The 18,902-nt window shown below is 37.8% G+C and overlaps 1 protein-coding gene across 1 annotated transcript; it reads left to right on the forward strand.

Annotated features, from left to right (window-relative positions):
- Positions 1-1,517: 1,517 nt before the first annotated feature.
- LOC132269095 (uncharacterized) lies at positions 1,518-17,035 on the forward strand. The gene is made up of 6 exons (XM_059770124.1): positions 1,518-2,664; positions 8,898-8,935; positions 9,203-9,361; positions 10,664-10,737; positions 10,848-10,910; positions 16,730-17,035. Exons 1-6 carry the CDS (start codon positions 1,652-1,654, stop codon positions 16,778-16,780), a joined length of 1,398 nt encoding a protein of 465 aa, XP_059626107.1. The 5' UTR covers positions 1,518-1,651; the 3' UTR covers positions 16,781-17,035.
- The last annotated feature ends 1,867 nt before the right edge of the window (positions 17,036-18,902 follow it).

Raw genomic sequence — 18,902 nt, forward strand, 5'->3', positions numbered from 1 at the left:
TTTTAATGACGATTTCACCCTTCATGCACAAAACAAGTCATTCACTTCCCTGACCACCATTTCACTCCATAAACACCACCATCACTACTCCGAGGAAGCCGCAACCACCATCATCAAATTGGTGCCACCATCATCAAATTTATAATTGGAATAACAGAATTTGAAGCAATTGGGATCAAATTGGGATAAAAGAAGGACCAAATAGATACATGGTGGCAACGACGAAGGTACTCAGTGATGAAGAAGGTGGGAAATTAGGGTTTCGATGAAAGGGGTAGAAGGAGGTGGTGGTGGAGGCGTTTATAATGGTGTTGGATGGTGACGGTGGCGCCGGTGGGGGTTGTGAGGTAGGAATGATGGTGGCGGTTCCGGCGATTGGGGTGGTAGTGCGGTGGTGGGATTTGGTTTGGCTGTTCGAGACTATTGCGATCTCACATGGCCGTTGACTCAGTCGCTTTCTCAACTTTTTGTTTCCTTGTTGAATCACTGTGAAGAAGACGACCCATCAAGCTGACCGCCGTCTCCACAAGTTGCCCCACCATTGCAGAGGTGTAATTGTGTTTTAATTTGTATACTTCGTTGGTATCTATATGAGTGTTCTCTGGTTTTAGGGTTCGTTTGCGATCCTTTTTGCAACAATCCCCAATTCACCATTGCAGAGGCCAACACACAGCTAAGGGTTGTGTATGGTGAGTTTGAGACTAAGTTTGGTGGGAACTGAGTTGACCCGGGTGAGCATGGTGACGATGATGGAGATCACCGGAGAAACTCTAAAGCATCAATGATGCAATTGCATCGAAACTGATGAGAGCACAACCTTAAACTCCATGACTGCCGGCAAGAAGCTCTAAGCATCAATGACACAATTGCAGGACCAAAACCAGTGAAGTCTCTGATGAGTCAGAAACATACACCATCAATAAAATTTATGGCAAGCATCATACAGATCGTGAACTTCCTTAAAGACCTAACCGGTCGGCGAAATCGGCTGCCGGAGTTTTCCATTGGTCGACAGTATCCTCGGTTACGGGAGGACGATAGCTTAGAGAGAGAATGAGAGGGAGAGCGAGTGAGCGAGGGTAAGGCCGTGTTTGGTGCTAAAATTATTAGTGTAATTAAGCCATGTTTGGCAATACTGTGAAGTGGTTATTGTGATAAGTGATGTGTTGTCACAATACTATTGGATGTTCAGATTTTTTTTGCCACGTCATCAACAATACGCACTTAAATAATAAAACGATAGCTTTCCACCAATGGGTAATTTTGTAATTTTAAAAAATAAAATTTTATTTTTAATTTAACATTAAATAGTAAAGTTAAATTTGTCATTTCACAGCCCGATTAACGGGTAGGACTCGGATATTGGGGCAATGCGATCACACTTTTTAAAAGTGTAGGAATTTTTTAAAACAAGTTGGAGTTTTATGATCAAATTTAAAAAGTAGTGGGAGTTTTGAGAAATTTAAAAAGATCGATAGGTAGATAGTTACTTCAAAAGATTCAAAAGGGTATTAATGTCGTTTGAGACCTAGTTAAAGAGCACGCGACTGACGACGTCGACACCATTAGACAATCCCCTTTGTGATCGAAAGAGAGGATTCAAGGCAAGAAAACCCTAATTTCCGAGAAGAAACCACCGTTGGCGGCGGCAATGGTAAGATCATTGTTTTTGGTTGCGTGTTTTTATAATGGCGAACATTGTGGTGCAATTTATGAAATCGAAATTGGTGACGGAGGAGCTAAATTCATCGATCCTCCGCGTAAATTGTTTACTTGCTTTGAAGAAAGATGTAAGACAGTGGTTGATTGTGATATGATAGGATCGGAGATATGCTTGATGGCTTCGTATAGACCACTGGATATGCACAAATTTATCCCGTTCGAACCCCTTGTTTTCAAAACAGATGCCAAAGTGCTCATGGAGTTGCCAATGCCAAAAGCAAAAAAACCTTATCCGAGAGTGATGGCAGTGCATGGAAGAGGGTTTTATGTGCTTGCTTCAGATACCAGGTGTTCCGGCATCCTCACAAAATCCCCTTCGTTTGAACGTTTGGATCATCCTAAAGGCTATTGGGATTCTTCTCCTATCCTACCTGAGTACCGTGCGGAGGAAATTGGAAGCATGTTTGTCTCGGGTCGAGCAGTCATCGGTGACAATATTCTCATTTCAGTTGTAAGTTTATTTTCTAGTACCACAACTGAATTCCATTGTTACAAAGTCGGGAGTTCCATGGAGGAGTGGCAGGTCGTCGAAAAGGAAGAAAAGGGGGTGACATATTACTACTTCGATGGAACGGCTGCGTGTGTTGATGATTCGGTATTCTTTTTGGTAGATTGTTGTCTGTTGGTTGCATTTAGTGTCAGATTTTCTCGCGGTGGTATCATTCAATCTCTCAGTGCTCCACGGATAATTACCCGACTGCATTCACCAATGTTTCCAGAAGACAGATACACCTCATGTCTTGTTCATTTGGGAAATAGAGAATTTTGTGTGGCGAGGACTGAGTTCGATTTAAGGTCTCGTAGTAAAGTTCAATATGTCACCATCATCACCCTGAAAATTTCGGAGAGCATGGAACCGGTCATCTTGAGTTCAGATGACTGCGCCTTGAATACGGATGGCTTAGGTTATGCACAATTAACATCCCTTTGTTTTAACTCCCAGTAAGTATTTGCATTCTTTGTGTTGCTTTTTGTTTTCCTTATTTTCATGGCCTGCTTGTCATATTATATCACGAATGGTATGGTGAGTTTTTTCAACCCCTTTTGTAAATGGGACAAATGATATGCATTCGAATTAAAGACACACTAAGTATTACCAGAAATGAAGCATTAGGCAATCTACAATCTATTTTTCAATAATATTTTGACTCAAAGAGGTAAAGACACTAAGCTCTAATCCATAAATTATGGTTGTTTCACAATTAAGATCACTTTGTTTTGATCTCGAGTCTGTATTTGCATTCTTTGTGTTGTTTGTCTAAGCATTTAGATTCATGGCTTGCTTGTTGAGCATATTCCATCATTTATGGTATGCTGAGTTTTTCGAACTTAACAAATGCACGACAGAGTGACTCTCCAATTAATTTATGTTTGAACAAATTGAGCGATTCTCCAATTAATTTATGTTTGATACCATCTAAAAAGATTGAGTTTCAATTTAAAAGGGTTGGAATTTTAAGTAAAAAACCTCATTATTAAATGCCGAATGCGTTCAAAGGGAAGAGTTCAAAAGTTTTGTTGAAGTGTTAATATACCCTAACATTTTAGTAATCTCTACAACTCTATTTTTCTGTACATTTGCTCCTAGAGTTCTTTCTTGGCAACTTTTTCTCTCTCTGTGCCCAATGCCATCACAGTGTCATCATATTCGAATCGACCATGTTTGTCAAGGTCAGATTTGAGATTGTTCAATACTCGCCAAAGAGGCCCTTAGCAAAGTGGCTGTTAAAGGTCTCAAAAGAACTGCAAAGGTTCTGCTCCCAGTCAAGAATGTCTTTCAAGGTTTCCCATTTTTTAACAAGGGATTTAGGCAAGCAACAATATCAAGTAGAGAAGATTTTATATTTTATATTTTTTATTTTTTTGATGAGTCAAGTAGAGAAGAATTTTGAGTGGAACTTCAATTCAAATGCCTCTAAACCTTACCCCAGAACCTAAATACCATACATTTCGATAGGGTGAAGTGTAGAAAACACCCCTAATGTATACTCCATGTAGCACTTTCACCCCTCGTTGAAAAAGTGTGTTAATAACGCCCTTATTCATTTAACATAGTGCGGAAACACCCCTCAAATAGAAATCTGTTATAAAGTAATGCTATAATGCGCGTTATACCCATTTACTCTTGTGAAAATGCCCAAGGCGACGTGTATGCTAATAATCTCATGGGTTAATTTCATTGACACCCCCTCAGGTTTGGACAAATAAATTGAAACAACTTTTGAAAATTATTATCACTTAGGTCCAAAATAACTTTTTCGTCAATGACACCGTTAAAAACGTGCGAAAAGACAAATTTGCTCCTAATTTTTATTCCAAAATATCAACAATCTAAAATGGCTGTTTTGCCCTAATTCATTCCTCTAACCTACCTACTCCCCTCTCTCTCATAATCACTCATTGGATGGAAGAATCGCGCAATACCTTCAGATAAATCATCGGATATAGATTGCAAAAATAGCTTAATTTTATTGGTAGCCTAACCATATTATCTAATCATATTTGATACACACCACAATAAGAAATCAAAATGGGATGATCTTTGTGATGTATTGCCGTAGGGCATGGATTCATGAGCTTTGATTAAGAAACCAACAAGGTTACGTCCAAGTTTGTATGCAGATTGGAATTGCACAAGCCAATATATATATATACCTATGCATGTGTTCTAGAGTTAGCGTCTGTTAACAGCTGGTGAAGCCTCCGGAAAACTCCTACGAGTTCTGGAATTCTGGGAACGGCATAGTCAGGTTGATCGAGCAGCACTCGGATGAGTGCCGCTGCTGCGTGTTGGAATTCGGCCAATTACGCCATCAAATTAAACGATGATGAGAAGACAAAAGTGATGTCAAAGCCTCGGGTGGCGTCGAAACTGGCGGTCCAGCGTTGGGTCTTGCATTTTTGTTGTACGGTAGGAACGATTTGTTGGTGAAGAGACGTGGAGTTTATATAACTCTTCTCTCTAATTTTTTTTTTCTCTTTCTATAGATTTTGGTGGTGGTGATGGGTTTGGGGTTGGTGAACCGGTGGTGGGGGCGTTTTTGGTGGTGGCAAATGCAAAACTCACTTCTAAATGCAAAGAACTTCATCTAATTTGAGAAACTCTTTATAGGGAAAACTGCCTAATTTTCAGAAAGTTCCATGATAAGAGACTGTGATGTTCTAATTTGGTTTATTTGAAAGTCCAACTCCAAATGGATATCCATATGGATAGGTTTTCACTTTATACCTACTAGGCACATGATCCCCTATCTATGCACTCCTTTACTTCCTTCATCTCCTAGTGCAAAAGCAACATTACCTCCACTTCGGCGGTGGTGGTTCAGAGAGAGTGGTCGTTACATGATGGGGGCGATTTTTTTTTTTCCTTTTCTTTTTATCACGAGTAGCCAAACAAGCTTAATACCCATAATATATGTGCGTGTATATACGTGACTGGTGGTGGCGGCTACGGGTGGGGATCAATGGTCATAATGGTTATTGATGAAAGTGTGTGTGTGAGACTAGTTTCATTGGGTACTTTGGTCGGGTAATACGGGTTTTGTGTTCAATTTTTGAATGGGTCAACACAAAGTCAAAGGGGTAACAATGTCTTTTGATAGGTAAAACACATTTTAAAAGTAACTTTTGGGGTGTGAGTGAAAAACGGACCAAACATTTGTAATGTGAATTATAATAATTTTCGAAAGGCGTTTCAATGTGATATTTGTCCAAACCTGAAGGGGTGCCAGTGAAATTAACCGTAATCTCATAATAGAGGGGTGTTATGTGTACATTAACTATATTTAACTCACTTTTAAGGATTTTCTCTGACATTTCCAAAAAAAAAAATCTCTTTATATATGTTCCCTAATAGTGTATTATCTCTCTGTGTTATCTCTCTATGAGTTAACTATTTTATATTTCTTAGGACTCAATACCACTGATAAGTTAGAAAGTTCGAATATATGTATTTCTTTTACAGGTCAAATGCAAATGAAATATATATATATATATCTTTGTCCTAACAGTTGTCAAATGTACAGTATATCATATGGAGTGAAAACCTCAATTCAGTCTATAATTATAAAAAGGTAAAAATAATTTCCCAATTAAAATTTAATGTAGTTATTATTTTTCACAAATATATATATATATATATATATATATATATATATATATATTTATATAATTCCTTGCATAGCAATAAATGGGTGTTCAATCACCCCCACCTTCATCTGCCACCAAGAATACCGTATCGCTGCAGGTAAAGTGTAGAAAACACTCTTATAGTATGCTTAGACTGTGTATGACAACCCCTCATGCCCTTTTTAATAATAAAAATATCTCAAACAATATATATATATATATATATATATATATATATATAACTTTGTCCTCACAGTTGTCAAATATACACTATATCATATGGAGTGAAAACCTTGGTTCTTTCTATAATTATAAAAGAAAAAATTATTCCCAATTGAAATTTAATATAGTTATTATTTTTCACAAATATATATATATATATATATATATATATATAATTCCTTATATAGGAAAAAATGGGTATTCAATCACCCCCACCTTCATCTGCGACCAAGAATACCGTAGCGCTGCCCTCTACTCCTTAAATTTTCACTCACACACACACAAACATATATAATTCATTACATAACAACAAATTGGTGTTTAATCTTTACTGAAAGAGAAAAGAAAAAAAAATTAGGTAAAGTGGAGAAAACACCCTTATAGTATGCTTAGAGTGCGTATGACACCAGTCGTTCCCTTTTTTGTCATTTCACAAAATGAATATTTTTAAAATAATGTGTAAATTGTATCCATATGGGTAATTTGGACAAAGTCTTTCTTAAATGTGTCACGTGGGACTTATTTGCACAAATTCATACTTAAGGGGATGTTTTTCGTACATGAGGTGTGTGATATGCACTGTAAGCATACAATATGGGTGTTTCCTGCACTTTACCCCATTTCGATATGATTGCTAAACCATACCCAAAACCCATGTACCATATGTTATACTGTGAATGATATATTGCTATCATTGTTCAGCTGCATACATTGACAACAATAACGCCAGTGATGGACCCAAAAATTTGTTTTAGGTGGGGCGACTTTAAATAATAATAAAGTAAAAGAAATCAATTAAAATAATATTAAACTTAATTATGGATTGATAATATCTTTGTAAAATACATTCACAATCGTCGTTAACTAGTTTTATGTTTTGAAATGTTAAAACATTGGTAAATATACCACTAAGGGTAGTAACTCAGTGATATCTCTTCTACCTCTCAGAGTGAAAAGTTCCGAGTTCAAGTCTCCACGAGGGCAAAATGTGTAGGTGTGTTACTTTCTGGGGATCAAAACCAACATACCAAATTTTTATTTCTCAATCTCTATAAGACAGTCCTTACTAATAGGATCAAGGGCTAGGTCATAAACAAATAAATTATTAAATGTACTCTGTTTTTTTTTTTTTTTCTCAATTATAAAAATTAATCAGTACTTTTCTACCGTCCTAGGACTTGCACTTCTTTGAGGCAGAGTTGGATTGCCAATTAAAAGAATAGAAAAAAAATTATTTATTTAGTTATTCAAGAGAGAGCCATGGATAGTCGAGATGGAGACTAGAGATATTGGAGAAAATTATTTATTTGGTTATTCAAGAGAGAGCCATGGATAGTCGAGATGGAGAGTAGAGATAATGGAGTTCATGGTTATTGTTTATGTGCATGAGCGCTCGTGATAGAAGAAAAATAGCAATGGGGCTAAAGATAAAAGTTATGGTGCGTTTATGAAATTACCCAAGATTTTATAGGTAAAAGTAGGATTTTTAAAAAAAATCCAGTGGGGGTAAGTGCCTCACTGGGCCTCGCTCAGGTCCGTCCCTGAACAACGCAGTTGGCCCTGCACAAAATCCTTGCACAGCGATGTCTTAGTTGACTAAGTGGCAATGACAAATTGTAACTTTTAATGATGATTGTGTTGATTCTTTTTATTTTTTATTTTCATTTTATACAAGTATAGATATCATAGAAAGGCGTTCAAGGACTGTGCCCATATACGAGAAGCCCTATATCCTCATTCTATCCACAAAACAATTAAAACCTCCACTTATTTTCAAAATCTACCATGAATTTGAAAAAATAAGGTTCTAAATATGAAGAATTCTAAAGCCCGAACAAGATTCTTCCCATGAAAGGATCTCTTAATCCTAAACCGCCAAAGGCCCCACCACAAACAAAGAGGGGCCACCCTCCAATCGTCTCGAGCTTGCTTCCCCACTATACAACCTTGCCAATCTGTGAGCAAATCTTTCGTGGCAAAATGCATGACTCAACAAACACCAAACATGACAAGAAGCAAATGCTAACCCTCCCGAGCCACTAGACAATGGAAAAATAGATGCTTTATGGACTTCTCATCTCTCTTGCACATGCAACGACAATTAACAATGATTTATCTTCTTCACCTTAGGTCTTTTGTCATCAAGATCCTCACCAAGCCTGCCTTCCACCCAAAGAAAGCCACCTTTAACGGGCTTTTGTGCACCAAATGGCCTTCCTGGGGAGAGGAAACTCCCGCACACCAACCAATCTCCTGTAGAAGGAGATCTCAAACCTACTGTGGGGTAGCTTCCCGGATCTGCTCATCCCCAAGGCTTTAAAACAAGAGTAAGTTTTGGTGATAAATAGTTTTAAATATTGGAAGCCCGAGTTTGATTGTTGCTTGTATCAGAGGCAAGTTTTAGTTGCACATTTGACCCTCACAGTAGTGTATTGATATTTTTTGGTTGTTGCAGTAACCAGCTTGACAAAAATTAGAAGTTTGCATAACTTGTTGAGAGGTATCTATATTTATATTATCTAGTATCAATGGAAATGTTTTGCATTCAGATTGTGTGTAATTGCAATGCAAAATAAGAAACAGGGAAAGTGACAATATTATATATGTCTTTATCTGTTTATATATTGCTGTCGAGGGGTATGAAGATGAAGTAAAAGGACACGAATAAAGTTAAAGAAATTTTTATGAAGATATGCAACTGGAAACCCTTTAGCTGATGAATCCTTCTTAGGCCGTGTTATTGCAATGATATTTTCATTCAAAGAAATTTAATTTTATTATCAAATTTCCAAATATGATTTGTTTCAATGTGATTTGTTTTTCAGGCGGAGTCAATATGACTACAAGTCTGAATGCCGGACAGGTATGAATTGTTTGAGATACAGTTGCATTCATCTAAAGGCTGCAGTTTTACTTTTATTTGACTTATATATGTATATATATATATGTGGGTGTGGGTGTGTGTGTCTAGTAATTATAAATAAAAATAATAATATATAGCAGCTTTTGTACATAATATTTTGATTGAATGTCAATGGCTTGTATAGTTTGTCTTAGATATGTTTTACTTTGGGGCTTTAATGAAGGATTTTTAAGCAGAGAACTCAGAAGTGGAATGGTTTTATTTCAGGTCTTAAGGACCATTCTGAGTGCCTTATGCATCGCTGTATCTACACGCCTTTGCAGCCAATGAACATTGATCCACCAAAGCTGGAGTCGGTACCTGAGGGCAGTCAACCTGCTATAAAAAGAGTCGGCAGCTCAACCTCTGTTTCTGGGAAAAGAAATAAGGAAATTGCCCTAATCTAATTGTTCTCCAAATTTCAAAATATTACTTCTGTGGTTGCATTTATCACTGTGACAAAGAATGAAGTTTTAATTTTGCTTTGGTGTTTTTTTTTTTTTTCCCTAAATTTCTATGGTGTTTCATTATTTAGGATCAGTAATTCATAATGGGAGAGAAATTGGAGATCACCTTAATCATTAGAAATAAAATGATAAATTAAATGGATGAGTGCATCTAGTATATTATGTAATAAGTGTATCCCTTTATGATTGGAAGGAGAGTTATATCGAACGGCTATTAGACCAGCCATACTCTATGGTACTGAATGTTGGGCAGTTAGGAAACAACATTTTGCATAAAGTGGGTGTGGCGGAAATGCGAATGTTGAGATATATGTGTGTGAAGTAAGAATAGAAAGGACAGAATTAGAAATGATCACATTCGGGAGATGGTTGGAGTAGCACCAATTGGGGGATAAAATGAGAGAAAATTGGTTACGATGGTTTGGTGATGTGCAAAGTAAATGCATTGTTTAGCAAAGGTGACATAGACCAAAGTTAACGGGGATATAGTTAGTAAAGAAAGATATGATAGCTGGTGGATTGACTGGAACTATGGCCTTAATTGGGAAATGGCTTGGTTGTGGTGGTGGTGCTTGTTCTTTCTCTCTTCTGGGTAAGATCGACGTAAATGTGACAGCGGAATTGGGACCTTCACCTTCCCCTTTTGGGAGGGGTAAGAAATGCCGCTCAAGTTTATGGATTTAGTAATTTTTATTTTCACTTTTGGTGCAATTTATTACTTAACAAGAAACTCACACTCATTTGCCCCTATGGGAACTTGAACCCTCACCTTCCACTTTGGGAGGTAGAGGAGGTACTACTAGGTTTCAGTCCTTTGTACTTTTAGTGCAATGTATATTAAATATCTTTTTTTGACTCCCTTCTTTCAATCCGTTTGGAAATTTTTCAAGAGTTGACTTGTTTTTTATAGTTATTATATGTTGATCAAGTGGTTAGACGATCACTCTATTTCTTTAAAATAAAACTTGTGTCTCACTGGAAATAGTTTAATTTATCACCAATTCTCCCAACAATTGGCTAAACTTATGTTGGTTATTCACCCTGGAGGGATATATTTATCCTTGGTGAAGCTGCAGATTCTGCTCCCAAATTATCTTAAACATCAGCTTAGCTGTAGACTTTTTTTTTTTTTAAAAAAAAAAAATAGAAATAATAGGGTTTGGGGACCAAATACATAGTATAATGTGTTTTTTGGTACTCACAGGTGATACATATTTGGTGCAGGCTAAATCGGTGTGGGAATTCCTGAAGCCGCTGGGTCTTCGAGACTATTCATTTATATTCGAAGATGAGGACGTGTGTGAATTTTATGGCTTTCCTTTGTTTACAGCAATTTTATGTACTTGCTTTGGTTCTTACCCTCAGAAATTCTATCACTGGTTTGATGTCTCCTGCTTTTTCTGCAGATTGATATGCCACGTCTTGCAAACATGACTGGTGAGGATCTCAAGAAGAAAGGGTTACCGAAGGTAAACTCAACTAGACTAAGCCTACTCTATGTACTATTTCTTAATTTACCATTGCACCTTTAGAAACTTTATTCTTTGGCTTATTGAGGACTTTCAGAAATAGAATTTAGGGTAAAGTATCCTTAGTGATTTTTTGAAATTTCCTTCAGATGAAACTAGTTGGAAAATTGTGGTCAACCTTCCTTGAGGTTTTACAAAATCACCCTAACCACCCTTCTTCCCGTCAATCAACTAGGTCAGTCAAATTTTTAAATTTTATGTTCCAAAAATACTTGTAGCAATAAATTAACAAGTCATGCAACGAAAATATGGAAAAGGGGCTTTTGAATTAAATTAAGAAATGAATCTATTGTATCTGATAACTAATTTGGGTATTATGCTAGAAATATCCACAATGGAGGTGATTTACTTAGTAAGACAATAGTTAAACATTGTTGGAGTAAAGGAAAAGACTTACGTATGATTTTCATACATCTAGAAAAAAAAAAAAATGATATGGTACTGGGAGATATAATGATATAATTACACCAACATTCCTGAGGTAATCCTTAATTACAGGTATATTAAACGTGTGAAAAAAACCTACGGAAACTCCCCTTACCAAAAGTTGGTGTCGGAAAGACATTAAATTTTCCTGTGAAATGTCATAATTTCCTATCATCTTTAATGTTTTTGTAATTAAAAAATCTCACTACTTATCTAGCGATGCTTCCACCTTGCTTGTTATTTGTTTTTGAATTCCCAGCTTCTCTCTCTATTTCTATCTTAAAGTGAACAACTTATAGTTAGTTAATTAAAGGGAAGAATGTTCAATATATGAATTACAGAGTTGTTGAGAGAAATGCATTGTTCATGTCTCCTTTGATAAGTAGATTGTAAGTGGATCAATTTTGGTGCAATATAAAGAAGAATAATGCTTGCCTTAGGCCGCTTAAGCAGGAATCTCTTCCTTGTGCTGACATGGACCACTAACAACTTGACACGTGCCAAAAATAAATATGAATCAGTTTACGGTTTTTTCTCACGTCTGTGGTTTTATCTCACGGATCTGTGGGCTCTCTTTCTATCTCCAAGTCACGGAAAATTCAAGCGAACCACCACCACCGCCAATCACTCTGATCAATTGAGATACTTGAGATGTGTTCTGGTGTGTTTTCAGGCTGTCTCTGGTTTGAGAATTAATGTGGGCAAGAGTATGTTTGTTCCTGTGGGGGAGGTTCAGGAGGTGGATTCTCTCGCAGCGGTTCTTAGATGTAGGACGAGCTCTTTCCCTTTTTCTTATTTGGGATTACCTTTGGGTGTTTCCTCTAGAAGGGCGGGTAGTTGGGATCCGGTTATTGAGCATTTCGAGAAAAGGTTGGCTGGGTGGAAAAAACAATCTCTCTCAAAAGGAGGAAAGGTCATGTTGGTTAACAGTGTTCTGTCCAGTCTTCCAACTTATTTTCTTTCCTTGTTCCAGATTCCATCTTCCGTTGTTAGGAGACTTGAGATGATTCAACGTAATTTCCTTTGGGGTGGTAGGGAAGAGGAGTTAAAGTATCATCTTGTTAGGTGGCAAGTTTGGAGGCCCATTAATTCGGGAGATCTTGAAATTTGGAGACTGGCACCTTTCAACAGGGCTCTTCTTGGCAAGTGGCTTTGGAGGTTTGGTAGTGAAAGACATAGAGTTTGGAGGAAGCTTTTTGTTTGTCGGTTTGGGGAGGTGAGGGGGGGATGGTCTACTAGACCGGTTAGAATTGTTATTGGTGTGGGTGTGTGGCATTCCATTGGGAAGGGGTGGGATGAGTTCTCTAAACATATTAGATTTAGAGTTCGGGAAGATCGAAATGTTTGGTTTTGGGCGGATCCCTGGTGTGAGAATCGTCCATTGTGCAGATGGTTTCCTAGATTGTTTAGTATTGTTGTGGATTGTCATGCTATGGTTGCTGACTACTATCACCTTGATAGCGGTAGGCTTTCTTGGGATGTTCAGTTCAGGTTAGCTTTTTAGGATTGGGAGCTGGATGATGTTTTTGAATTGTTGGATCTTTTGTACCGACGGAAAGTGGATGGTACTGGGGTGGATATCTTGACTTGGGTGCCTTCTTCACAGGAGATTTTTCAGGTCCGGTCTTCTTTTTTTTGTAAATTCGATTTTCAAGCCTCCTCTTACCCGTGGAAAATGGTTTAGCATTCGAAGGCTCCTCTTAAGGTGGCTTTCTTTGTTTGGACTGCTGTTTGGGGTAAGATCTTGACTGTGGACAATTTAAGTAAAAGAAGACATATTATTGTTAATTGGTGTTGCCTTTCTATGACCGATGGGGAGTCCGTGAATCACCTTCTGTTGCACTGCCCAGTTGCTCATGATTGTTGGAGCCTTATGTTGGGTCTTTTCGGCATTCAATGGGTTATGCCTTGGACCACACGGGGTCTTATTGATGTTTTGAAGGGGCAAAGGGTGGGAACTCGTGTTCGCGATTTCTGGAGGGTGACTCTTTTTTGTATTTGGTGGGGTCTGTGGAAAGAGCGTAATAGAAGATCTTTTGTTGGGGAGGAATTACCCATTGGGGTTTTAAAGTACTCCATCATTTGTTCTCTTTTTTGTTGGGGTATGGGAAGAGATTGTTCTTCTACAGAGGAGATCATGGATTTTTTGGGATCCTTAGGTCCATAGGTTTCCTCTTTCCTTGGTTTTAATTGCTTTTTGTTTTCTTTTGGTTCTTGTTCTGTTATCGGGACGCGTTCCCCTTTTGAACACCTTTTTATACAATTTACTTATCCGGAAAAAAAAAAAGGAAAAGGTTGGAGCGCCTAGCTTAAAGGGCTTGCAAACTTGCTCCCATTTAGCAAGATACTTGAACTCCTCTCCCCTTCCACCCCAGAGAACCTCATGCGTCTCTGTCCTTGAGGATTAGTGGAAAGACAACGATGTGGTGTGGATCTACCAAATGAATCGATGGAGGCTTTCGGAAGAATGGATGGTGAAGATTCCTCCCTTAATTCAACTTTGAAGGCTACTCTATGATCTTCGATAAAGATGAACTCTGGGATCACACCTTCATTGGAAACATAAAGAGTAATTCTCTATCCTACCACCTCCATAGACGTTGATCTATTGGACTCCATGGGTCCTTAGGTCTTTCTTTCGTTTTGTATTCGGGACGCGTTCCCCTTTTTGAATGCCTTTTAATATATTATTACTTATTACTTATCAAAAAAAAAAAATTCTCTTCCCTACCACCATATCATCCACCTCCACGTCTCTAAAATTACCGCACAAATGCTTCGAACAACCTCTGATAGCGAAGATGAAGGGGCAATCCGTACATCACCACTCGTCTTCCCTTTCCCCTTGTTCTCACCGCCGAGCAACCGACGGTAAAATACCAAACATCAATTGCCAAAGTAGCAGCGCCCCATGTCTTCTTGCCAGAAATAAGGACTCTTTGTGCCTCTTTCTCGGATGGTAATCTGAATAGGAGAAGATGATCAGGCATTGTTGAAACCGTTACCCTGCGCGCGATCTTCCAATTTTGCGTCGCCCGCATCTCAATCGACTAGATGCTTCCCACAACTCTGTCGAAGCGTCCAACAAGGCAGGATTTAAGAATTGATTCTCGGCATTGCGTACTTTGATGATCGACCCTAAAGGTCCTACCATCTTCAGTTGGGAAGCATTCAACCTCCCCGTTGAGGAGGAGAAGTGGTAGATTTACTACTTCAAAGGAATGATCCTCCCATAAACCCTAATCCATGTTAGTAGCAGCAATCCTCAGGAAACCTTTTTTTTTTTTTTTTTTTTTTGATAAGTAGCAATCCTCAGGAAACCTTGATTGCCGAAAATCGCTTCTAGCAGAGAGAGAGTAATAGCTTCCCTTCTTTTACATTGCCAGTGGCCCGAGATATAAGGATTTCAGAATTGAGGAGTTCATGAGCATCAATGGCAATTTGGTGGAAGAGAGAAGGAAGCGTGACTTGGAGGAGTGAGAGAGCGCTACTAGGTTTGTCACAGATGCATGAGAAAAGAAAAAACAATTCTTAGAGGAAACAATGCTCTTTCCTTTGGATGACCCGGAAAAAGATCCAAATCATTTAGGCAAATTTTTTTGACACGTTTCATGTCACGGGTTCCTATCAACATCGGAAGGCGATTACCACTCATGCAGCCTGTGACAAGCTTTTTCCTATAAAGAAAGTGGGGGGCTGCAAATGACACGAACAGCTCGTGCTCATTAAAAGCTCGGCTTGGGATCGTCTGTTAAGTAAACAAACGATCGTTGATTAAGCATCCCAGTTCTCCAAGCTTGGTTCATTAGGCTCGTGAACAAGCTCGTTTACTTAAAAGCCCACTATATTTTAAATTTTAACCCACATGTACAACATTAGCCCAATTCACGCTTGTTCCATAGGCCCTCAATCAGTTACTTAATCTTTACAGACCCATTACCTCAATAGCCCATTAGGCGTTAGCCCATAAGCTATTTGTAACCACCCACTCCTCGACATAGTATGAGATTGTCCACTTTGTGCTTGAGCATGCACGGTTTTGTTCTTGGGTTTTACCCCCAAAGGTCTCGTACCAATTGGAGATAACACCATCACATACAAACACTTCACCATTCTCGCCCAGTGTGGTAGCCTGCCAGTGTCTCGTACCTGGCTACAAGGTCGCCACACTATACATAGTTGATCTCGACCGTTGGATTGTTCTTTTTAAGTAATGAGATAAGATATACCCTAATGCACACTTCGGCCGCTTCTCGCTACACCCCTCTACACAGAAAGTGAAATCTTGCTAACCCTAAGAGCTATATGTCTATTGTGAGCTAAAATATTTTTCTATTGTGTTCTGTATAGAGCCTCTTTTTCACTCTCTTAACTCTATGTTAACCTTCAGGTCCTCTAGCTTTCCAGTAGGAATATAAAACCTCATGGCTTCTTATAATTAGTTTAAACTTCCATGTGCGTGACGAAACCATGTGTGTTGACTTTTGTAGAAAATGGTATCCACTGGTAGTACCTATAAGCTTTACATACGCCATTCTTTACTAGTTTTTTCATTTCACCACAGCATTCTTTGTTTAGCCCTGCACCCTTTTTTTTCAGTTTTTTGTTTATCGCTTGTTTTTCCTTTTTTCAAAATGGTAACAGCTTTTACTTATCAAAAAAAAAATAGTAACAGCTTTTTCATCCAACCAGGTCAATTGGGTACGAAATTATACATGATTGCAGCTCCTGGTTGATGCAGCATCGGTCATTGAAATGTTCTTTTTGAGTCATGATATGTTTGTAATTATTTGCAATATTTAAAACCTAATTACTCTTCTAACCAGATGGTAAAAATTATACGTGATGTGAGTTCTGAGTTTCTGCCTCATGGTAAATACAAATCCAGTTTTCAATTATTAGGGGTTTTGGAGGTACTCTGTGAAGAGAAAGAGATGTGACTCGAATGGATGAGCCGTATGTGATTGGCCTCTACTTGTGTAGGAGCAAAAATAGATAAATTTGATGAAGTTATTTAAATAGATCTCTTCTCCTCCTCTCTCCTGGTTCTACATCATAGCATTCCCCTACTACATGTGGTGTCAGAACCTTTCTTCACCTACATACATCACTCCAACAACATTATAATGAAGTATGTTTAGATGAAGATCAACATGTGTGGAGCATTTAGATTGATGGTTTGTGTTTTAGGAAATGCTCTTTTTTTTTTTTTTTTCTTTTCATTTTAAATTTTATTTTTTTGTTAATATCTGTAAGAGACTTGACTCCTGCCCTCGCAAATTTTGGTATCTTGCTCATTTTATATTCACTTTTGATCACCTTGACTGTTTCAGGGACCAAGAGAGACGATACTTTTGGCATTGAAGTCAGAGGACACAAACTAGAGGGCAGCGGAGGATGGCTCCTTTGTGCCTTTGGTGGTGTTTGTGGAGGGAGCGCAATAAAAGAGCTTTCGAGGGACAGGAATCTTCGGGTGCTGCTCTCAAATCTTCTGTTATTAATTCCCTTTCTTTTTGGGGTTCGGGTAGTTTTTGTTACTCCCCTACGGAGACTATTGATTTTCTGGATTCCTTGGGGCCTTAGGTCCCTGCTTTTTATTGTATCTGGGATGCGTTGAACACTTTTTATTAAATCTTATTTACTTATCAAAAAAAAAAAAAAAAAAGGACATTTCGAGTTGACTAGGTTTGCTTGTTTTGGTCGAGGTGTCAATGTTTTGGACTAACATCTGAAAACTCAGCAGGCCTGTTTTATAACATGATAAACGATTTCGTACTTTGAACTGCCATTTTGGGACCAGGGGAAAGGAATGAAGTGTTTAAAGGTTTAGTACAAGACTCTTAGAGATTCATTTGACATTAACATGATCATTTTTTTAAAGGGGATAATTAGGGGGGACTTTTCCTAACGTATTCCATTATTACAGTGTTTTCCTATGTTTTCATTTATTACACTGCTCTCCTTTGAGGGTCGGCATTTCATAATAGTTTTCCCTACGCCGACGCTGTCAACGAAGGATTTCGACATTAATGTCAAGCCTTTTGTAGTACCCCAAAACCTAAATACCAAACATTTCGATATGATTGCTAAACCATACCCAAAACCCAAGTACCATATATTTTACAGTATGAATGCTATCATTTTTCAGTTGCATTTGTCGGACCCAAAAATTTGTTTAAGTGGAGACAAATTTAAATAATTATAAGATTTTAAAAAATCAACTGAAATAGTATTAAACTTGTGGATTGACAATATTTTTGTAAAAGGTAACTAGTGTAATATTTTGAAATGGTATCACATTGGTAAATATACTACCAAGGATCGTAATTCGGTGGTAACTCTTCCATTTATATTCATACATTTTTCCATTCGGATTCGATGTAGAACAAGTTTTCACTTGTTATTTACTCCCACACCCGAACTTGCGCGGTTGGGTCACTCTGCCTACCCGAGCGCTTGGCATGGTATCGGATCAAGGATTGAGTCTGGTATCGATACCAATTGTAACGGGTGGGTACTTACTCATTTAACCAAAAACTTAAGCTATTAGGTAATATTGTATACCAACTCATTTATATTCATACATTTTTCTTTTTGGATCAGATGTTAGGAAAAATTCAACTTATAACACCTAACTACTAACTAGTAGGATCAATGATAAAAGTCATAAGCAAATAAATTAATAAATATTCTAAACCTTTTTTTGTCTCAACCATATATATGCTCCGTTTAATGATAGGTCTGGTTATACCACGAGTGAAATTGAATTTCAAAGAGTCGTGCAATGACATGAAAATGAGAAAAAAAATAAAAATAAAAAAATAAAATAAAATAACTATAATTGTTAAGTGGAGTAAGTAGACACTGATATGTTCTCTCCATCCCGCTCTTACTCGCCGGAGTGATGTAATATCATTGAACTTGAAGATTGCAACAACGGACTCGGGTGAGGAGACTGAAATGTGTCACAATCATCAAATTTCACGGCAATTTAAGTTTAACCATCCGCATCGTCGTTCTTTGGCAAAACACTTGTTTTAGCGATAAAATTGGGGAAGATCACGAGTGAGGAGATTGACCGCTCACCAAATTCATTCAATTCACATCTGAATCTTTGAAAATTCGTTGATTCATTACTATCCCTGTAAGTTTGGTGAGAAAATCAAATTGGTAGTGATGAAGAGAAGAAGTTCGCAATTCCAGCAGTGGTGAGTTTGCACGGTGTTGGAAATTGTGTTTCAAATTCTTATTCTAATTAGGATTCTATTTTAGAATTGTATTCTATTAGGTAATTTCTTATTTGGCAAGTCTTGGCCTCTAAGGAATTGTAATCCCTGTCCAACAAAGAATTATGTTTGTAACTCTATAAATAGGTACATATGTTGTGGGTTAAGAATTAAAAGATTGAGGGAGAAAGACTCTGGAATTTGAACAAAAACAAAGTAGGAGGCTGAAATCTTGTAATTTCCAATTTTACACAGTAAAAACTTTCGTCGGATCCCGACC

The sequence above is a fragment of the Cornus florida genome, unplaced genomic scaffold (assembly GCF_030987335.1).
Source record: "Cornus florida cultivar Cherokee Brave unplaced genomic scaffold, ASM3098733v1 CherokeeBrave_3.0.0_Hap2_Chr08, whole genome shotgun sequence".
NCBI lineage: Eukaryota > Viridiplantae > Streptophyta > Magnoliopsida > Cornales > Cornaceae > Cornus > Cornus florida.